The 22,616-nt window shown below is 37.9% G+C and overlaps 2 protein-coding genes across 2 annotated transcripts in view; both read left to right on the top strand.

The window, feature by feature from the left end:
• LOC137259010 (plasmolipin-like) overlaps positions 1–12,205 on the top strand; it is a 46,149-nt gene extending 33,944 nt beyond the window's left edge. The window contains exons 2-5 of the mRNA XM_067796712.1: positions 2,458–2,626; positions 4,390–4,557; positions 5,622–5,720; positions 6,643–12,205. Of these exons, the coding sequence (XP_067652813.1) occupies positions 2,516–2,626; positions 4,390–4,557; positions 5,622–5,720; positions 6,643–6,801 (537 nt within the window). The 5' untranslated portion in view covers positions 2,458–2,515 and the 3' untranslated portion in view covers positions 6,802–12,205. The remainder of the gene's footprint in view (positions 1–2,457; positions 2,627–4,389; positions 4,558–5,621; positions 5,721–6,642) is intronic.
• Positions 12,206–17,377: 5,172 nt separating this feature from the next.
• On the top strand, positions 17,378–19,279 carry LOC137258233 (uncharacterized). The gene has a single exon (XM_067795826.1). It carries the CDS (start codon positions 17,378–17,380, stop codon positions 19,277–19,279), a length of 1,902 nt encoding a protein of 633 aa, XP_067651927.1.
• The last annotated feature ends 3,337 nt before the right edge of the window (positions 19,280–22,616 follow it).

Consider the following 22,616-nt stretch of genomic DNA (forward strand, 5'->3'; position numbering starts at 1 on the left):
CGGTGTAGTGAGGCCAAATTGACGAAAGTCTGACATGGGCAATCATCGCTCATAAGTCATGATTCCTTCATCAAGTTTCCTTATTCATCAGTGAGAAGTTGACATTCATTAATGATGCGTGGAGATTGTTCACAAGTCAGGAAAGGATAACACTATGTGTGAATACCTTCATTAGGACAGAGAGATTCTAACATCGTTACCGATCATGTGTTGTTTCGATGAAAGTTCTAACGCTGTGAGACCCATGGTCCTGGGGTAGAATAGGCAACCCATGCTTACCATGAAAGGTGACCATGCTTGTCATAAGAGGTGGCTAACGGGATTGGATGGTCAGGCTTGCTGACTTGGTTGACCCATGTCATCAGTTCCCAGTTGCGCAGATCGATGCTCATGTTGTTGGTCACTGGATTGTCTGGTCCAAACTCGATTATTTACAGACAACTGCCATATAGCTGGAATATTTCAGAGTGCGGCTTAAAAGTGAGCTCATTCACTCACTCACTCACTCACTCACTCACTCACTCACTTACATCTATATATTATCCTTCCTTAGCGTACCAACTTCTCAAAGAAGTTAATGGTTGGTTATATTTCAGAATTCACCTCATGTTATTCCCAATTCCTTTCGTAGACTTCAAGAATGACTAGTATTTCTTGATACATTCCCGACATGCAGACATGCATCCAGTATATTTCTACATTCACCAGCCATACTTCAGATTTTACCATATTTGAAACTGGCACATTTTTAATATTCTGGCGATCGAAATTAAGTTTTTTTGCAAGTGTGTCTAATGGGCACTGTCTTGATAATTTAAGTGTGTCATTTCAGTTTAAGGTGAGCCATAAATTCATGGTCTGTTAAACTGTAATTCAAATGACTTGAAGTAAATGTATTTGTATTGTAACCATGGTAACATTCACTAATAAATCATGAGTAATAAAACAATGCTAGGTATGTATTATTGTTTGTTTGCTGACCTCAAACTTTGAAAAGACTGTAATGATTTGATGGCTGTCTGACCTACACACCTTATCATTTGTCATTTGTCAAAATGTCACTTTAAATCATGAAAGATGATAACGAAGAATATGGTAAATACTTTAATGCCCTTCAGTAAATCAAGCATACCATAAGGGCATGCAGGTAAAAATTTGAACATGCCATTTGAATCTTAGCTGTGCCATTCGTACAATGACACTGTTAATTTCAATCCTTGTATTCACAATTACATATGTTAATATCTCTTATACAAAGGACATATTTCAACTTTTTCGATATTAGAAACCATTTCATGCAACTTTGAAATGCACCTCCAGATCATGGTCGTAAATGTCTCAGTGGTTTATGTTACAATTTTATGACGTGAAAGGAAGTGCTTTGTGACATTTCCTCACCTGTTTTTTCCTATTCGCCACCATAAAGCATGTGGCATTATAATTCTCATCCTATTTGAACAATGTTTGAAATACGGAATAAAGTTTATATCGCCTTTTGACTAGTATTGTTTTAACACAGAGTTTGATAATATTTCATTTATGAAACTGGTAGTTATAGTATTGTGTGCAAGGGCTTGATTTAAGAGATGTCAGCTTACTTGCACCAGGTGCATCCTAAGATAAAATCCTAGTGGCACCCACCAAATTCCAGATGCACTGCATTATTTCAGTATGTAATCAAAGAAATATGTTTTTGAATTATTTAGATATTTTATTCAAATGTTTACCCATTCAAAAACTGACATGCACTTGGTGCAAGTTAGACTGATGACTAGGATGCACTACGTAATATTGGGTTGCACAAATGCATTTAGCAAAGCACCAAATCGAGCCCTGTATACAGGTGATTTCAGTTATAAACTCTCTTTGTCATTATCAATTTTTGTTTTCTTTGTTGTTTCAAACAGTATAATGCCATTATCAATATTATATTTGAGGTTCTTGAGAGTCATTTAGAAGTCGGTATTTTAATATACGACAAAATGTTATGGATGTCAACTTCTTCTTTATTGTTTTCACAACGTTTCTGGTCTATTCCTTGCCCCTTCCACCTGATGAAGGGGCAAGGAATAGACCAGAAACGTTGTGAAAACAATAAAGAAAACCCATTTCTGGTGTAGCCCACCATGATATTGCTGAAATATTGCTAAGAGTGGCAAAAAGCAAAATCACTCGGACACTCAGTACTAGTTAATAGCAAAAGTGGATAAAACACCATATAGAAATTTCTGTTTGTCATCCATATTTGAGTTGTTTGTGACATGGATTCGCAGCTCTTAACTGTCATGGGGAAGCTTGTGTTTTGATCAGTTTTTATCAGATTTTTACTTCCGTTTTGGTTCAAGGTGTTTTATCTTTCCTGGTCTTTTTTCTGACTTCCGTTTGTTATTTGTGTTGTCATGATGAGTGGTTGTCTGGTGTCAGCTGTTGTTTAATGGTGTGATATTTTCTTTCCAGTTGGAATTTTCCGTGATCTCTTGTCTCCACTGATCGGTGAAAAAGTGCTGAAGTCAACATGTCTACCTACGAGACAACCACCACGACCACTACAAGTAGCACCACAGGCATCCACCCTGATGTGGGATACATCAAGTCCATCCCCGGAATACTCAAGATAGTAGAATTTGTAAGTGATACTGATCATTAGGGCAGTTAAACTCACATATTCGGTGAATCAAACCATAGCCCTTCACAAATACAGTTCGTTTTTCAAGGTCACCAGAACCGAATATGAATGAATATTTACATTTTTTATCTCAGCATGTTTTACTTGAGCCTTTATTAAAGTGAGACATGCAAGAATAGAATATGTGTGAGCATTGCAATAGTGCAAGCCATGTTAGTTTGCAAAGGCTAGACATGATTCTGTAGACTACAACTATTAGTGTACTACATACCAAATTTGACTCTTTCTTTGAGTGTCATGTCAGATCACTAGCTAGTACTACAACAAATTAACGGTCAGCATGAGGGTTACAGCTTACATATTGTGCATCATTCACTTAACTTCACTTAACTACAAGATTATGTTCATGAATAACTATTCATATTCGTTACCAGTATTCGTGATACATAGCATATTCGTTACCAATATTCGTGATACATAGCGTATTCGTTACCAGTATTCGTGATACATAGCGTATTCGTTACCAGTATTCGTGATACATAGCGTATTCGTTACCAGTATTTGTGATACATAGCGTATTCGTTACCAGTATTCGTGATACATAGCGTATTCGTTACCAGTATTCGTGATACATAGCATATTCGTTACCAATATTCGTGATACATAGCATATTCGTTACCGGTATTTGTGATACATAGCATATTCGTTACCAGTATTCGTGATACATAGCGTATTCGTTACCAGTATTTGTGATACATAGCGTATTCGTTACCAGTATTTGTGATACATAGCGTTTTCGTTACCAGTATTCGTGATACATAGTATATTGTTTGCAGCTCTACTGGCCATGCATGCTATTGGTGCTCTGATGATCGAAAATAATCGAAAATCAATTGAAAGAAGGATTAAAAATTATTATCAGTTGTAAAGAACATATTTTTGATAAATTGTAATTTTGCTGTTTTTGTATAACTCACTTGAATGAATTAAGCTAATCATTAAATTTGACAAATGTTCACAAACAAACACACATCATTATAGATCTGTGCAATTGGGATACGATGACGTGTCAACCAAGTCAGCATGTCTGACCACCCGATCCCTTTTATGATGTGCATGGGTTGCTGAAGACCAGTTTTAACTTAGATCTTCATGGGTCCAGGTTTTGGGTATTGATGCAGGTCTCCAAAATTCACAAATTTGGTGAAACCCATAGGGGTGGTTGTAAAGTTTTGAGACCTACTTAACTTCAGGGCTTTCTCGACATGCCAACATGTAAGTGGAATACTGGTATAAGTGGTGTTGAAAAGGGCTGCAATGATTCACCCAGACTTTGATTCAATTTGATTTTCGATATTGGATCCTCAATTGCAATCATTTTCGATTCATCATGCAAGTAAAAACATCAGATTGAACTCTCAAAGATCAAGTGAGTCGGTTTTATTAGCATGAAATCCATCGTCAACTTGGTGATGCCTATAATGCTTACTGGATATCTAACACAGTGTCGACCAATTGGGTTTTGCGTTTTTTTTAAATTACTTTTTTCCTGTTAAAACTTTTGAAATAGATATTCAAATATTGAATAAAAATAGTGATGATAATAGTTATGGAAAATCAAAACTAAGATGTCAGATTCAATTTTGAATGAATCAGATCGAATCATTGCAGTCCTTGTATTGACCTCAGCCTACTCACATGTATGGCAGCAGTGACTAGACAGAGACACATGATATGACGTGAACTGAGCGTTCCTGTTACAGGTCCTGTGCATCATTGTCCTCATCTGCACATCGGTGGTGTACTGGGTACCTTATGGAGCCGGCTGGATCCAGTTTGTGGCTGTGGCAGCAGCAGTAGTAGTGTCACTGTTGTTCATATTCCACTTCCTTCACATCTTTGAGAAACTTCCAGGCCCATGGCCCTTGATTGTAAGTAATGATTCTGTAGAGATATGTACATGTTTACAACATTGTATGGTAGTACTGGTGATGTTTGACAGGAACATAACATTGTTGTAACAATGGGCAGTATTGTAACCTGGTTATTTCACAAAACTCTCGTAAGAAGATATCTCGTAACTTTCCTTGTAGCATTTGTACCTCCTCTACTAGAACATAGGGGGTATGTATGCTAAGAGAAATGTTACAAGACCTTAAGCTTACCTTAAGACCCAAGGCAGAAAGATAGCATTCATGTAATATTTGACAGTAATGCATCCTTTTTATGACATGTCATAAGATTGGGCAATAATATATCCTTGTTATAACATTGTAATTACATAAACAGTAGTATAGTCACTGCATTGTAATAGTAATAATAACATTGTACTGGGATATCAATGATAACATTGTATAACAAACATTCATTTGTATCGTGTAGTATTCAGATATCAGTGATAACAATGTATTATAACATTTAGGTGTAGCAGGTATAAGAACATTGTACAGAAGTGTAAGGTTAGTGATAAGACTGTACAGTATTATGAGTTATAATATTCATACATTACTTATAACATTGTATTGCTATAAAATTAATGACACTGTAAGTTATAAAACTGAAGCATAAGGTATGCAAGACATGAATGACCCATGCATACCAACATTTCTTTGTGAAGAGTTGTGTCCCTTTGCCTGCCATAAACCTGTTATCAATAACATGTTGTCAAAACCTGGTAGGGGCATACCTATGTTTGTAGGTTTTTGTTTAAGGTATTGTCAGCATTATATGACAACCTGTGAAGTCCAGAGTCAGACATGTTCAATTTGGATGCATTTGTCTCTTCGTTTCGGTGGGGTAAGCCTATTGGTTAAAGTGTTTGCTCGTCACGATGGAGACTTGGGTTTAATTCCCTACATTAGTACAATGTGTGAAGCCCATTTCTGGTGTCACCATCCATGATATTGCTAGAAAATTGGTAAAAGCGATCTCAAACTGAACTCGCTCACTCACTCTTCATCACCCTTTGTTAACTGATACACACATTCTATTGCAGGAGTTTATATGCCACATCGTTTTCACCGTCTTCTTCCTCATCTCGGGCATCGTTGCAGCTGCACGTGGAGGCTGGCATTCATCCATTGCTGCTACATCCGTGAGTACTGTCATATGACTTTCTTAGCCTTTAGTAGTAAAAGGATGTCATGAAAATGAAAAGAGTTGCCCCTCCACCCCCACCACCTCCTTGCATATTCCAGGATGTGATAGTCTAAATACCAGGGTCTGTATGATCCATAGTTTGTCAGTAGAAGAACGTATTAATGCATTTCTATTCTGGTTATTGAATCCTGAACAGAGGATTGCTTGAAACTAAGGCAATATAATTGTATTGCAATATACTGCAAGGCTGCATCCATGTTACGATACGTATCTTCTGTGTTTGACAGTAAGTGGCACTGTACATGTAGAATCTATTTTCTACATGCTATCCTAAAAAGAAATATCCTAAAAAGAAATGTTATTGTTGTGATACCAGAAATCTCTAATTTAGATTTGCGTTTTATTGGTTGTATTTTCTTGTTTTATGAAATATATTGTATGTAAATTATGCCATTTTCTCAATTGATTACAATGGACAACTTCAGTGTGAATGAAAGTCTCTGTAAAAAAAGCAGAGTATACTAGAATCACTTACTTGCAGATAAACGTAGACCTATGACAGTCAGTGCTATGATCTGTTTGTAAAATACGAACCTAGATAAGACAATCCAGCGCACTGTCAGTGAATGCCATGAGCCAAACAATGTCTGACCGTGTCATCCCTTCATCATCAATGGAGTGAGTGTTGTGAGTTTAGTTTTATATCGCTTTTAGAAATATTCCACCAATATCATGGTAAGGGGGACACCAGCAATGGGCTTCACCCATTGTACCCATGTGGAGAATCAAACACGGGTCCTTGGTGTGAAGTAATCGATTGAGACAGACAGACAGACAGACAGCACAGACCAATTCTAACCTAGAAGCATCAGGGGTGCTTGCTGAAGGAAACATTATATTCCCATTCTGTATTTCAGTTCTTCTGTTTCGCTGCAACAGCCGTCTTTGGGATAGACACATTCTTCCAGTACCGTGGCTGGCAGAGTGGCCCTGCCCACACCACCACCACCTCCTCTCCAGCTACTGTGGAGACAACTACGACTACTACATCCTACGAGACCAAGACTCAGTACTAGCTTCGTCTCTGCCGCGGCTACGTCACGCGGAACCAGACATACACTTACTTTACAGTCACCATTACAACAAGTGCAGGCTTTTGAAAATCCATTTTCAGTTTACTCAGGATCTGGTTTAAACTATCATAAGCTCATTTTGGGCTACCATTTCATAAAGTACCTTGAATAATGGCAAATGGCTACCAATGCCCTTATTATTTGCAGCATTCAGATGTTCCACAATGACTGAGCAATATGGTTTCTGATCAGCAGATAACTGTCATTTGATTTCATCCAAAGATGAAATGTCCTTGTTCTCATTTGACTGGGCAGATTAACTCTGTTATGAGATGCATCAGGAACTGTGGATGTCTAAAAAAATTATTTGAACTTCCCTCCAATGAATTGTACAAACACTGCTACATTTGTCAGAAACAACCGTTTCATGCTAGTAACATTGACAGCTTGTGGATATTCAGCAAACCTGTTAGACTGACCTTGACACTGGTCTGAGAACACTGATATATTGACTCTGTAGATAGACATGTGTTGAGTGCACGCTGACATTTTTGTAAACTTGATGATTAATATTAATGGCACAGGGCCTGAATGTGTTCATATTATGCCCTGATAATGTATATTGGACCTGATACTCAAATAACAGCATGATTGCTAATGTGACTGTTATGCAAAACCTGAAAGAATTAAATCACTTCAAATTTTTATTAATTATTAATAGGATACATATTATCATCATATTAAGGGAACCGTTTTTATATTTAGAACTTTATTTATGTAAGTTTGAATATTTTACTGTTGCACTCTGTGAAATGATGCCTGTGGCTGTTAAAAATGAAATGCTTTAAAGATTAGATGAAACAAAAAAAATGTGTCAAATTGGATTGTGTAAATTGTCTGTATGTTTTATCAATTGTTCATTTTTATTCATTGCAATAGCAGGATCAAATTTCCAATAATAATAAACAAATATATAATTGTCCAGGTAACAATGTGTCAGTTCAGTGTCCCATTACATGTCAGGTTCACTACTGTAAATTAGCATGTTGAGTTCAAAAGGTTGAGCTTGGGAATTCATTGGACAAAATGTGCCACCCTGTTATTTCTGTTAGCACGCTCTTGCCTAATTAGAGATTCCTGATATACATAACATTGATGACAAATACACAAAGGTGCACGATATTTGGTAAGTAGCAATGGTGATTTTAGAAAGAATGTTAACTATGTCAGAATATGGAGTTAAGGGGTGTATTTGGGGCATGGACATTCTAATTGATCCTATTCTACCTGGTGATTAATCTGAGTAAATTCTTCATCAATTTAGACAATTCAATAAATAAACTTCAATTTGTGCCGGCATACCCTTCAATCTAAAACCAATAGTATTGCCATCTGTTGTTATCTCTTCACCTATTTCGATCTTTTATTGGTTGTGAAACGGGGTCTTAAAGGTCTTCAAGGTAGTTTTAAGTGATGATTGTGTTGCATTGAAGCGTATTCAAATTTTGACAAAGGACTTCATAATTGTCGATCTTGCAAGAGTATGACACTCAAGATTCTCAAAAAGGCTTATTCAGTTCTTGCAAAATATAAAATAAAATAACATATTTTGATGTGGTATGCTTTTAGAACAACTTGAAAATTATCATCATAGGTTATAAATTGGTTATAAATTAAATTACTTGTGTAGTTTTCTGATATGAGAAACGGGATTTCTCACTCAGATTCCTGTCTGTGAGGAATTTAATATCTTGTAACTAATATTGCCAGTACTGTTGGCACTAGAAATGGTGAGCTTATAATGATCGATGTTGCGTGAATGTTGTAATCTAACACTAGGGTAGCAGTATTAGGACTCATATAAAATCTAACTGTAGGATAGCAGTACTTGGATAAGACTACTTGTTGTTGGTAACAGTTTATCTCTGGTTCCCTCTAAATGTATGGGATAGTATTGATTTCAATAGTTTGATAGTTTGATTACATTGGTGTGACAAGGCCTGTAAAGGCCGATAGGGATGTTACTACTCAAAACATGTTTTCACTTTACAAATATGAATAGAAGCTATTATCAATTGTTCCTTATTCAAAAGTTATAATTGTATAATTTTGTCTCTTGGATGAAAAAAAAATTTCTTCAAAGATAAGGGCCTTAATTCACTGAGCCGACATTTGCCTTTTACACCAGTCCAGATTCTGTTCCCTTGTCCAAAATCTGTGTAGCATTTAGAATGTCTATTTTTCTCGGTGGACACATTTGTACGAATATGTTGTATATTTTGCCAAGCTTGGTACATATCATCTTTTCACTTTATGCATTCTTTAACAGCCTTGTATGTATGGAGAGGGCCTTCAGTGACCACTACACCAGGCTTGGTCAGCTGCGGGTCCACTCTAGGTACTTTGTGATGAAGTTGGGATGGAACAGTTTTAAAGATGAAAGCAGTTCACCCTGGGTTCCTTGATTAAATATGGAAACCTTGAAAGACTGATGACTGTTAGACCATATGTATATGCAAAGGGACACAACCTGGATGGTTTCCCTGGTAATCGTATGGGCGCATATTGGCCCTGTAAGTCCCAAAGCATCCCTAAAATCTTACCTACCTGGGAATAGCACTCCAGACTGACGTGAATCAGGTACATTAATTCTGATCTGTCATCTGTCTCCTTCTGAAACTCAACTTAAAATATAACGCTAAATAAAAAACAGTGAAATGTTTTTCAGGCATCAGCACGTCAGTTTTTTTTGTGCATGAAACAATTTTTTATTGCCATTTTAAAAAATGATAATTTTGACTTGGCCATATCCCAATCATCCTTTTCTGTCTGTGAGAACAAAAACATGCTCCTTCCTCATCACTTTTTTTTATATCAAATCTTGTCAAAAAGTTCCTATTGCGATCGTCGGTTTTGAAAAGAAAGTGTCCGAGAAACATTTAATTTTTTTTTTAAGCAAGCTAAGTGTTTAAACAAATTTTATTACCATCACAGTCTCTATTTTAAGTTTTATGTCTTACTTACTGACATGTATTTCAAAATTTAAATGTTTAAAAATATATAAATATGAAAATGTTTTATTATTCAGTATAGAAAATTGTACCTATGAGTTCAAGTTGATCATGTGTTTCATGTTGGCTGTGAATAGCTGAAACCAGTTTGGGTACACCTGTACTAATTACGGCATTGCAAATGCAAGGGCTGGGTTTCACACAGAGATCATCGCCCTTCAATAGTCGGAAGTCTCATGTTGATGTATAGGCATTACGATCATCCTAGCTCAAGAATTGCTTTGGGAAATCAGCAAAATCATCACCTGTGATGCCGATGTGCAGTGAATTTAGATCTGTAATCATTATTTAAATTTGTCATCTTCATCATTTAATGTAAATGTCCCTCCATCTTCTGATCAGGGTGAAAGTACATGGTCTTCTCTTTATTTTGTGTATGTACATGTTTAAGTCACATGCATGCACAACTCTAGTTGTGATGTCTTGAAGCCTGTGTATGATATATGTTCATATCAGTCTGTATCTCTCTTTGCTGTATATTTTATTAGATCTGACTTGGGTTATGTATTTAACAGTGACTTACATGGTTTGGATTTGATATTGAAAGTTGGATGAATTTTAAAGTATTAAAATTCATCTAACGTTTTATGAACTTTTGATGATTTTACATACAAGGATATACTTACTTCTACTTCTTTTCTTGTTAATTGTACTTTGTTTTGTAAAGTTGTTGTTTTATAAATATACTTGTTTATGTTTAATTCTCCAAACATTGCTAATTTTTCATTATGACTGAAGCTAAATGAAGTGTTCTTGAAATTAAAATGATTGTTAAATATCTTTCTTTTCTGTTCAGTTTCTATTTTGAAATTTACAAATATTTCCCTTTCTCCTCAAGATCTGTGTATCTCTTGGATGACAAGTCTTACTAATTTCTGTGTATAATTTGTGTTTTAGATGTTTTACATGTGCTAAATGAACAAAATCAGCAATATTAATCCATGACAATATGTTATCAAATTATTCATTTCTTGTTTAATTCTTGGAATTTTTCATAAATAACCTGTTTCAGGGCATTTGAGACTGATAAAGAACTTTGTTATGCTTGAACAATATAGCAGTATCTCACGGCATTTGGGGTAAAGTGTTGTAAAGTTCAGTTGTGTTGTTAGATGAATCTATATATGATGTTTGAACTCTCCTATGTACAGATCTGTACACCCCATCTGTTGTTTGTTCTGTTAGGACTGTTACTAGCTGTTAATCACTGTTAATGTGTAGCTGTTACATCATATAACGTGCTTACACTTACAATAACAGAGTTCTTGATGGCTATTTGCTGAACACTGTATGAATTACGTCAGTTTAACAGCAGTAGGAGGACATGTTCACAGGCGTTTCTTTACCAGAAGTCTCAAAATATATCAGAAATATTTACAAATTGATCTGAAAAAAACTGGCTATTAGGGGAGGTAACTCTCATTTATGTTGCTTTAACATTGTGTGTCTGTGAAGGTGCTATTTAATATGCAAGTCACAGTTAACATATTTTCTAGAGATTAAATTTGTTTATGAAAAAATAAGCTAAACTCACTGTTTTGTAAATTCAACAGCATTTTCAGCTCAATAATTCGTAGTTTTGAATTTTTCAAAATATTTTCCCGACTTGACGATATTTACACAGTGTAAAATTTATAGTCATCAAGATGTTGGTGAATGGAAGCATCTGACTATAGTGGTTGCTATGCCAACCCTAGTTCCAGGGTACGTTTGCCCTGTAGTGCATACCTTAGACATATATAATCATGTTTATCACTGGATGTCTGTGTACGTCATGTAAAATATATATCATATAGTTTTGATATTTTATTACTTTTGCGTCTAATTTATCAATAATTAAATCCTAACCAGTTTCAGAGGGTGCTAGTTAATGACTTTGACGTTTGTATTACAGTAATAGTTGCATATGGCACTGAAATATTTTTTGGGGAAACCACAGTTTTTTATTTACCACAAATTTTTCAATTGATGTAATGATACAAATGTTTCGATTTATTCAAGTGTTGTTTTTTTTTGGTAAAAGATGACATGTGGAAAAAGGAAAACATTTCTTTTGAGTGGAAACAAACTGGTGATTTTTGATAGTGTGGCTTGAATATTTAATTAGTGTTATGCTTGGACATTTTGTGGGCTTTTATAACAAGTGTTTTAGACTCATGAATATGATGGATTGTTAGTTCTGATAAGCAACTTATACCAGATTTGTTTTCACTTTCAAAGCCTTTATAGTTCAAGTCTATTCAGTCATTTAAGGTCATCTATCAGTGATATTATTATTTTATTTTTTGCATGTAAATCATTATAAAGGGATTCAGTAAATAAACAATAAAATTACATTTTCTCTTGTCAGTTTCTTTTCTTGGTAACCAGGTGCTCCTTCAACCAAAGACCCTGGTGCTACTCCCAGCATTCGTATTATGTGGGAAGCACATTTCAGGGTTCTCCTGCTGTGATGTTGCTGAAATATTGCTGAAATCGAAACCTGTGCAGTTTGTTTTGTGTGCCTCAGGTTGGTGGAATATCCATATTTTATCGGATTAATTGTTTGTTCAATTTTGGGCAGTCACATGTTCGCATCAGTACAAGGGAAAATCTATATTTTATGGGATTATGTTTTTCTTTGTTAAATGCCACACCCACCTGCAAAACAGCCTCATGACAATGTTCAAATCCAGGCCAGGCAATCGGGAGAGAATAAAAAGAGTATCTTGGATGCAAGGATATGAATCAACAAGGCTATGCGCTTGCCCATGTACACACCCATGTATTAATTAAACACCACCCCATTTGAAAATAAAATCTGATCCTAGAGAAAAGTTGGGTGCAACCATCAATTTAATCAACCTGTCGTTGAAGAAACTTTATCCCTTGACAGTTTTACAAATACAGTAACCTTTTCTATTCTTTATGAAGGAATACTTTTATGAAAATGTGATAGGACTGACCATTTACCCAAACTAACTTTTCCTCTCCTGCTGAAACCACATGTTATATACCCAGATGGCATTTACACATCAAGGAAGCCTTTATTATTTATAATCAGGAAGAACCTGTATGTTGAACATACATGACCTTTCTCCAACAATTCAGTCTGCTAATGACTAAAACTGAAAAAGACCACATACTGAGATTTTGGAAGCAAATGTTTTATGATGTTGAGTTAATTGTATTGAATAAACACGTCTTGCCGGATACTGATAATTACAGCTAAAATCTATTTGTTTTGTGCATAAATCAACTGTTAAGGCATTTTATAATGTTACATTTTTTTTCTAAATCTTAGCTTACGAACTTTCATCCATTCACAATAAATAAACGAATATATAGGCCACATAATCTATTATTGTTTTCCCCTTTCAAAATAAGGTATTTTGTTTTAGGACAGAAAAAACACCAATTTTAAACACTGGCAATTACCTACATTAAAGTTCATGGTCATTTCAACGATGTACTTGTTTTTGATATGTGAATGCTTGCTTTATCAAATTATAGAGGTTATTTTTTAGGGAAAAGTTTAGAATTTCATGTCAGATAAAGTTAACTGGTAAAAGTACAGGGTGATGTTTTTTTTCATGCAGGGATGTATATCTTTCAGTTAATATCTTCCTATGACTCGGGACAGTCAAACCCAGTTTAGATTATGAAAACAGGAAATTAATTCTGCCTTGTTAATATTCACAATATCAACATTAGAATGTTGTTTCAAATCATGCTTCACAGACAACAAGTGAGACTCCTTGATTCGAAGTGGTGGCTGTTTCCTATATGATTAATGGTAAATTTTACCCCAAAAATTATGATTATTTTCTTACAATTTTGGATGTTCAAAATTCTGTAAACCTTCATTGTGTTTTTGATTGGCTTTCAGATTTTTCCTTTTCCTGTTCCTTATTTCTCATTATTTGATATTTGTGTGTTATAGTCCCGGTATTAACGCTTCTCCTCTGCCATGATACCACAAGAATATTTGATATTTGTGTGTTATAGTCCCGGTATTAAAGCTTGTCCTCTGCCATGATACCATAGGAATATTTGATATTTGTGTGTTATAGTCCCGGTATTAAAGCTTGTCCTCTGCCATGATACCATAGGAATATTTGATATTTGTGTGTTATAGTCCCGGTATTAAAGCTTGTCCTCTGCCATGATACCATAGGAATATTTGATATTTGTGTGTTATAGTCCCGGTATTAAAGCTTGTCCTCTGCCATGATACCATAGGAATATTTGATATTTGTGTGTTATAGTCCCGGTATTAAAGCTTGTCCTCTGCCATGATACCGCAGGAATATCACTGAAAGTAGTGTAGACCCAGCTCGCTTCACTTTGGACTTGCCATCAGTGCTTTGAAACAGTTTCCAGATGTTGTTACCCAGTCGAGCTAGCTATGCCTGAAAGGTACTATTCCACCAAATAATTCACTAGCCTGATATTTGAATTGAGAAAAAAGCTAAAGAGTATTGAAAGGTAAAACACCACACAAAACGAAGAAAATACATGTCTAAATATCTGAAATGTTTTGTTTATGCTTAAATAGCTTGAATACGTTATCACTAAGCTGATGATATGATAAACATTTTATCAGGCCATAACCTTGCATGGTTTAAATGTGTGTTATAACTTACCAGGTCAGTGACTGATGGATATTTTAACAACACGCCCCCAAAATATTCACAAGCTAGTGGTGCCAGTGATGTGGAAGTCGCGGTGGCTGAGCGGGCTAGGCGGCTGACTTTGTGTGCTGGCGATTAGGTGCCTGACTCTGAGGGTGCGGGTTCGAATCCCGGATGGGACTCAACCGAAAAAAGTACTAGAATTTCTACTTTACTAAGAAAGTGAAATCCCAAATATGACATATGTTGCGACTGGATGTTTACTAGCCACGGGCTAGTGGGCCACCGGTTATTTCACACCCTGCTTGCCATGTGAGAGAATCACCTGTCATGCTCTGACATCTTTCTGAGGATAGTCAAGACTAGTTATTCTGTTTATTACTCGCCCGTTGAAGATACTGCAGTGTAATATTTTCACTTCAATAGTACACTAGTGTAATGCCGCTTGAGGTATGACGTCAAAATGGTTCAAAGTTGTGACGTCACAATGCTAATGTTGATGTCGCGATTTTACTAGACCTTGCTTGACTTAAAAGCTGAGAGTCCTCACATTGAAAGCAGTTTCTGTCAATTTATGTTGACGAGTAATAAACAGAATACTAAACTCGCTTCCGTGAAATACCATTTTCATTAAACTCGTTAAAGATTTAGTATCAAACTCGCTTTCGCTCGTCTGATACCAGTTCATTAACTCGTTTAATAAAAATGGTATTACACAGAAGGTCGTTTAGTATTCTCTATTGACCAACTGACGTTCTGTATGTATTTCCTTATTGTCAAACGTCAGGCAGGGTAAACATAAATAACATTTCTTATGTAATATGTCTTTTGATATGATCGAGTGTTGTTTTATATAACTTTCGTCAATTTTGAAGCAATATCACGTCGGGCTACACCAGGAACTTGGGGAATCGAACTAGATTATTGTGGTGGCAGGCAAACGCTAAAACATCCTGGCTATCCCGCAGCCCCCTGTTAAAATGAGGCAGCTACAGGATTGAACTACGGACATTCTGTACTCCACGTCTCCACACAGGCGGCTGACAGAATGGGATGGCAGGATGAACACCTGTTCCACAGAAGCGGTAGATGTTTTGATGACACCATACATCATAGTAATATTATGTAGATAAGAACCTGTATCCTAAACACGTGAGGATAACTAAGGTATAGATTTTGAGAAGGGTCGGACCAGCCAAACGAATGACTGAAAGCATGAGCACGTACTATTGGGTCATGATGGATAGGTCACGATGACACAATCAGACAACCCACATAGTCTGAGCAGGACAACCCGAAGCTAGATCCAAGTTTCGTTAGTATTCCCTCTTAAAGAAATACATTTATTTTTAAGAATTTTTTTTTTTTTTTTTTTTAAAAATCATCCATATTTAATCATGTTTGGCGTAAGAAATGACGTTGCACATGTCCAAATTAGATGCCATTCTATCTCAACGGGAGACTCCGTCAGTTACATGGTGTGTTCAATAACACTATCCTTCACTCCGATTGTTCAAACATCACCCGGTTACAACCAATGATAACCAACTGTACTTCCTTTATATGACATTCGACAGGCCTTTTATCCATGTATTTAGATAAACGCCTCCCTCAAACACGCCATGAATAGATCGCGTATATAGTTGTAATTGAAACGGGCTATTCAACTAAAGAAAGTCGTCTACAGAAAAGTCTCTGTCCTACGTGGCCTGCCAAGATCCTTACAAATAAAAGCGGCATTCAAACATTCAACAGAAACCACGAGAGGTAATAAAACACGTTTAATAGCGTACAAAATCGGAGTGACAAATGCTGGCCTTTAGCGTTCACAGAAGTCGCCAAATCGGACGGTCTTGTACTGCTTGTTTTCTACGTTGCTGGAAGGCTACAGTGTTTGGTGAACTGTTGCATGTACTTTGGAAGCTGAATTCGATATTCACTTTTCATGTGCAAAGGTAGAGATATGTTGTTGTCGGACGCCAACCTTGGAGAATGAGATTGAATGGCAAAATGGTTATCGAACTAGTACTGTGTCAGAAAGAAGTGTATAGCCCCGTAGGTGTTGTACTATAGACCGGTTATTTGGATCAGTGATAATTGGGACTGAAGGTACGTCACTTTTCATCGTTTTAGAAATTGGTAAAATGTCAAAACGAACTCCAAGAAACCTTTACTATTGGTTCATAATGTCTATAGTTTGTAAAAACAAATCGCACCCGTCATTTATTTAATGTTCGTATATATTTATCACTCATTTATCATATATGATGAGAATATTATAACAACCTACAATATCTTAAATTTGTTTGGTACGATGTCTCATATATATACCGGTCAGTATGATACCCCATGTTTGTACTGTCGAGGATGATATCCGATATATGTACTGTTTGGTATGATATCCCATTTAAGTCCTGTTTGGTAGGATACACGATATATGTCCTCTTTGGCATGTGATCCCATGTATGTACCATTTGGTATGATATTCCATATATGCACTGTTTGATGTGATATCACACATGTGAATTGCACGATATCCCAAATTATACTGTTTGGCAGGGTATCCCATAATTTGTATTGTTTGGTAGGTCACCGACATAAGAACTATTTGTCACGATAGCGTTTCATTCCACCCATGGTATTATTCGTCAGTTACCAAAAACCCCGTGTGATATTACAGCAATATCACGGCGGGGGACACCAAAAATGGGCTTCACATATTGTGCCCATGTGGGGACTCGAACCCGGGTCTTCGGCATGACGAGCCACCGTTTTACCCTACCGCCCCTCCTGAAAATATGCTAATATATGTGCGTATATCATGGTGTTTATATAATATCATTGTTCAGTGGATCAACCATTCTTTTTGTTTCAGGTAAAGCGTGACCCATCACCATGGCGACGAACACCAGATTATACACTCCGAATAAACCCATGTACGATGACAAACCCATGTATGATAAATCTAAGGGAAATGATATGTATGACAAATCAAAGTCGAATGATATGTATGACAAAAGCAAAAATGACAACACGCGACTTTACGATGACAAACCATTGTATGACAAAGGTGAACCGTCTAATAAACCCAAGCAAAAACCCCCAGAACCCAAGCCGACAAAAGAGGCTAAACCTAAACCCAAACCTGACCAACCTCCCAGGAAACAGACCCCGGAGAGAAAACCTCCCCCGGAAAACAAGCCAAAGGAACATCCCAAGACAGAACCAAAGAAAGAAAAAAGGCAACAACCAAAGCCACGGCACGAACCACAACCAACAGACAAAGATGAGGGCCCAAGACCAAAACGAGTTCCAAGTCGGGGAAATGCAACTGTTGTAATCGTTCCTGGACATCCACGAGGTCTGACCCCACCCCGGGACAGATACTCGCCAGGGACAGTCGTGGTCACTCCTGACCTACCGCCCCCTGGTCCAATGTTTCCAAGGGAGAGAACCCCACGACGCATAAAAAATTTATGGAAGCCGCCGACGCCCTCCCGTCATCGACGCCGACGTAGAGAGTTACCGAGGACTCCGAGACAGGGTCTCAGGAGGAGAGATTTTGTCGACTCTCCCCCACCCACGCCTTGGAGTGAGCACCCAGACCAGGGGTCGATGATGTCCCTTCCCCGGGACTACCAAGACACTGTCATCTCTAACAGAAGCATTATGCCCGTAAAAGGATCTGTGATCAGTGGGTTTACAAGGACACTGGTCAACGAAGAGGACGTGCTGCGGACGCCTGTGTCTTCTCGGTGGACATTCCCAAGGTACAACGTTCGTGCTCCTAGCAACCACACCTTCAGAACCTTTCCTCAGGAACCGCTCAGGAGGTATGACGCCACCCCTAGACCTCCCAAAACTAGCTGGAGTAAAGTACCAAGAAGGGGTTCCTTAATTGCCCCACCATGGTCAGAGAAAAGACTCGTAGCTGATCCTCAAATAAGCAATACTGCTGCCTGGGTTGGAAGACATTCAGGATATGCAGCAGAGTATTCAAGTCGCCCAATGTGGCTCGGATACGACGTCGAGACAGATTCAGACATACTCCAGACACCGTTGGGACCTAGGCGCTTCATTGGACAGGAGCCAGAAGCTACAGATACAGCTCGATGGGTTGAGCGGAACTTTGGAGACAGTAGAGACTGGCTAGACACACCATACTTCGATGGGAGATATTACCAGTATGACAGAAGGTACTTGGATTCAGATCAATACACAGAATACAACCCAAATAGAGACTACTATCCAACAAACCCAATACTGTACAACGAAAAAGCTTACAGCACATCCAGATGGGTGAATAAGAACTTTAGCTCAGATCCTATTCTACTGGAGAGGGAAAGGAGACGACATCGGTACTATGAACCTGGAAGAGGTCATCCTAAACGCTTGATTCCTGTACGCGACTATAGCATGTATGGTTCCGACCCTGGCTATAGGGAACAGCGGCACTTTGACCACAAACAAGCACTGAGGGAAACGGAAAGATATAAGAACCTGAACCGAAAACACAGGCGAGCGTACGATCCTCCCGAGAGCATCAAACCCAGACGGGGGTCTCATGCAGACAGGCTGTCTCCAGAAATCCCCCCAGATCGATACGACCGCCATGGAGACGACGAGAGTCAGTTCTCGCGGGTTTCTGCCAAGTCGTACAATAACTACAGACCTAAGGAGCCGACCAGGGATCCTGGCTGGGACAGATACAAGGACTACTCAAAGGAAATGAATGAAATGGGACCTTCGGCACTTCCGGGACGGGACAACGTGCACAGGTGGTTGAGTAACAGATAAGGGATGGCGATGGGATATAGCCTTGGGGTTAAAATGTTCGTTCTCCATGTCAGGGATTCATTTCCCTCTATGGTCACAACGAGGTTATTTCTGGTGTTCATCACCACATGGGTGGAGGATTGCCAAACGCGAATGAAAACAACCCTCCTTCGCTTTTTGACGAATAGTAGTGTTATGAAACAGTAATTTGAAGTCTAATCAAAACTTGATTTCATCACCCTCAAAGGAGTTTTGGCACCGTAAGTTCAAAGGTTCATTGGATGGGCGTGATGGTAGTATTTTCCAGTGATGATAAAACATATCGATTTGGTGTAGATACTGGAACTTTTTGACAATAGTTTCGGCAAGAAATCCCCTGTTTTCGGCATTCTGTTGACATTACCATGTCACTGGACCTTGCCGTGAGTGTTATGAATGCTGCATCCTTGGAAGAGTCTGATAATGAATTGAACACGTAAGACGGCAATAGATAATCCATTATATAATATGATCAAGGAATGTGCGCATGTCTAGTGACAGTGATGCTTGGAAGGTGTGACAAGAGTCGGGGTCAAGACATCATCTCTTATGTTCTCCAGGACTAGATTCCACAATGGATGTATTATATCTGTGAACATCACGTGACTGCCACTGTGATATATCCTGTGTATGGGTGTGGTAACTACGTGTGATCTACCGCTGCTGTGTACTATATGAATTATATATCTTCTGTATATATGGTGACTGTGATATGATATACGTTTTTAACTATGTATATATTTGTAAACAATCGTGTGCACTGCGAGGAACAGATAACTGTGATATACACATACTCTGTGTATGTGATGGCTATTATACATATCCGTATTATGTGTATATATGACAACTGTTATATATCCTGTGAAGGTATGGCATGACTGATATACCTTGTGTATATTTCAGTTAACTGTGATCAATCCTACGGGAATGTGGTAAAAGTTATAAAACCTTTGTTTACGTGAACACTGTGATATACATCTTGTGTAAGTGACTGTTAGATAGTCTGCCTGTATACATGCGATAACTCTGATATATCAAGTGTATAGTGAGAACTGATATATCCTAAATGTATATGATAACTGTCATATACCCGGTGTGAATGTCATATACTGTAATACAACACGTGTTTGGCGACATGAATAGGTACTAGAAGCGTCTGGCACAATAACTAGATACACGGTCATGTGGTTCGACACAGGCGCAGTTCGAGACAGCCAGAGACACCACTAGCCACACGGTGTACCACTATCAGCCACGGGAGGGAAAGCCTTGGCAACAGGTCCAACCCAGTTCCTACCTTGGAGACTTGTTCTCAAAAGATTTTTTTTCGACAGAAGGCAGGAACATGAATGGGTTCTATGAGGAAATTACGATGGCCGTATTCTTACACTGTCATGAGTTCGTGAAGAACATGTGTTTGGGTGATGTAGCTTCACCTGTCCTGAAGCTCTGTGAGAACATTTTATTTTTCTAGTGATTAAGAGTAATCAAAACATGATTGCCATATTCTGACCATGTCATGAGTTCGTGAAGACCATGTGTGTATGTGATTGTAGCTTCGACTGTGATGAAGCTCTGTGAGAACATTATTCTAGTGACCTGATTACTCAAACTCCAGTATCAAAACCTCCCACACAGTGATGAATCCAACACAATCAATGCAGTCGTAAAATTGTGTTGCAAATGTCTCGACAACCTTTCGACGACATTGTAGGATATTTCTCTCTTCTGAACGTTGTTCCTCTATAGCTTGATGTCAATCCCAGACATTGGTTCTGCCTTGGAGGAGAAGCGGTCGTGGTTTTATCTGTTACAGGGGTCGAATATAGACATGGCGTGTCCAGGGAGTGTGAAACATGATTTCCGTTTGTGCAGGATAGACACAAGTGCATGGACAATTTGTGCCCAGGGCCTAGATTCTGGAAGCGCTGTTAATATGTGGCAGCGCTGTTGATATTAATATATGGCACTTACGACTATCTTATCGCAAAGCTTCCAAAATCTAGGCCCTAGATGACAACACAATAGAATGTGTGCACAGTTTTCATCAGAAAGTAACTTGGAAACTGTTCCTTTTTCGGGTCAGTCTTGATAGTTACTTTCAGATCCATTTGGGTTTTCTTTCGTCTCCCACATAATACTTGATGCCCGTAGGAATGGTCTTGTCTGATTTCATGGTATACCACACACCGAATATTCCATCTGGCGAACACGACAGAGGGAAATGCTTTGTATGGTTACTTCAAACGAGGTATACAGTTTGACGAGGAGAAACATTTATGAAAGGTTCACGACTGCCATTAAATCGTGTCTTGACGTGGACGGATGAAACTAGTGAATCCATTTCCAGGGTGGATTCCTCAGAAATGTTGGGTGGGTTTGCCTGTTGGGGTTGAGGGTAGTCTAGCTCTATAGTTCGATAACAATGTTTTTTGGAATGTCGCCTTCAAAGTTTATTCCTACACTGGTGAAAAATGTCTTTGGTTACTTGAACGTTCTAATGAGTAACATGTCCAAGAATGTTCATCCCCTAACGCATTTACTGTGGCAAAGTAAGTCCAGTTGCGTGTTTATTGCTGTTTTCGACTATTGTTAGATAGGTTGACAGCAATTCATTGTCTTCATTGTCTGTTATAAAAACTGTTTTCACCAGAACTGTGTAGATATGATTGTTATCTGTAGTGTCAATGTGTCTGTATTCACGTCTAAGGTGTTTCTTGCGTAGATCGCAAACGCTATGATGGGTGGAATGAATTTAAGCTCTGACAAATACGTGTTCATTGCTCTTAAAAATGAATAGGTAGATTTGACAGTTTATCCTTACTTGTTACATATTATACGCATAAAATGTTAAATAAAAAGGCATATGGGCGTTTCTCATGTTACTGACCATTTGATTAACAATTTCATTTGGCATGTCCTTCAAACAATTGTTCAACTGTTTGGGTTTGAGCGCCAGTGTGCTGACAAGGATGTCCCAGAAGTGTTTTTGAAGCTGTCTAGCTATTCTCTTAAGCCCATTCCTAACACCCTAGCTACGATCAAAGTTAGGAATTCTTAGGGCTGCGAACGTTTCGAGAATAAGGACCCTGATGTATAATTTTGAGGCGTAGAGACAATATCTCATAGCAGAAATTAGTCATATCGTTAAGATCAATTGTGACCCTAAAATCTAGCAGCCTTTGTATCAAAATTTTGTTAAATAATCAATCATCGTTATGTTTATGTATGGATGAATAGGGGATGGGGGGTGGATGTGTGTGATGAGTTTTATGGAAAAGTATGTACAAAGTAAGTGCCCCACCCCCACCTCACCCCA

Source organism: Haliotis asinina, chromosome 12 (assembly GCF_037392515.1).
Source record: "Haliotis asinina isolate JCU_RB_2024 chromosome 12, JCU_Hal_asi_v2, whole genome shotgun sequence".
NCBI classification, from domain to species: domain Eukaryota; kingdom Metazoa; phylum Mollusca; class Gastropoda; order Lepetellida; family Haliotidae; genus Haliotis; species Haliotis asinina.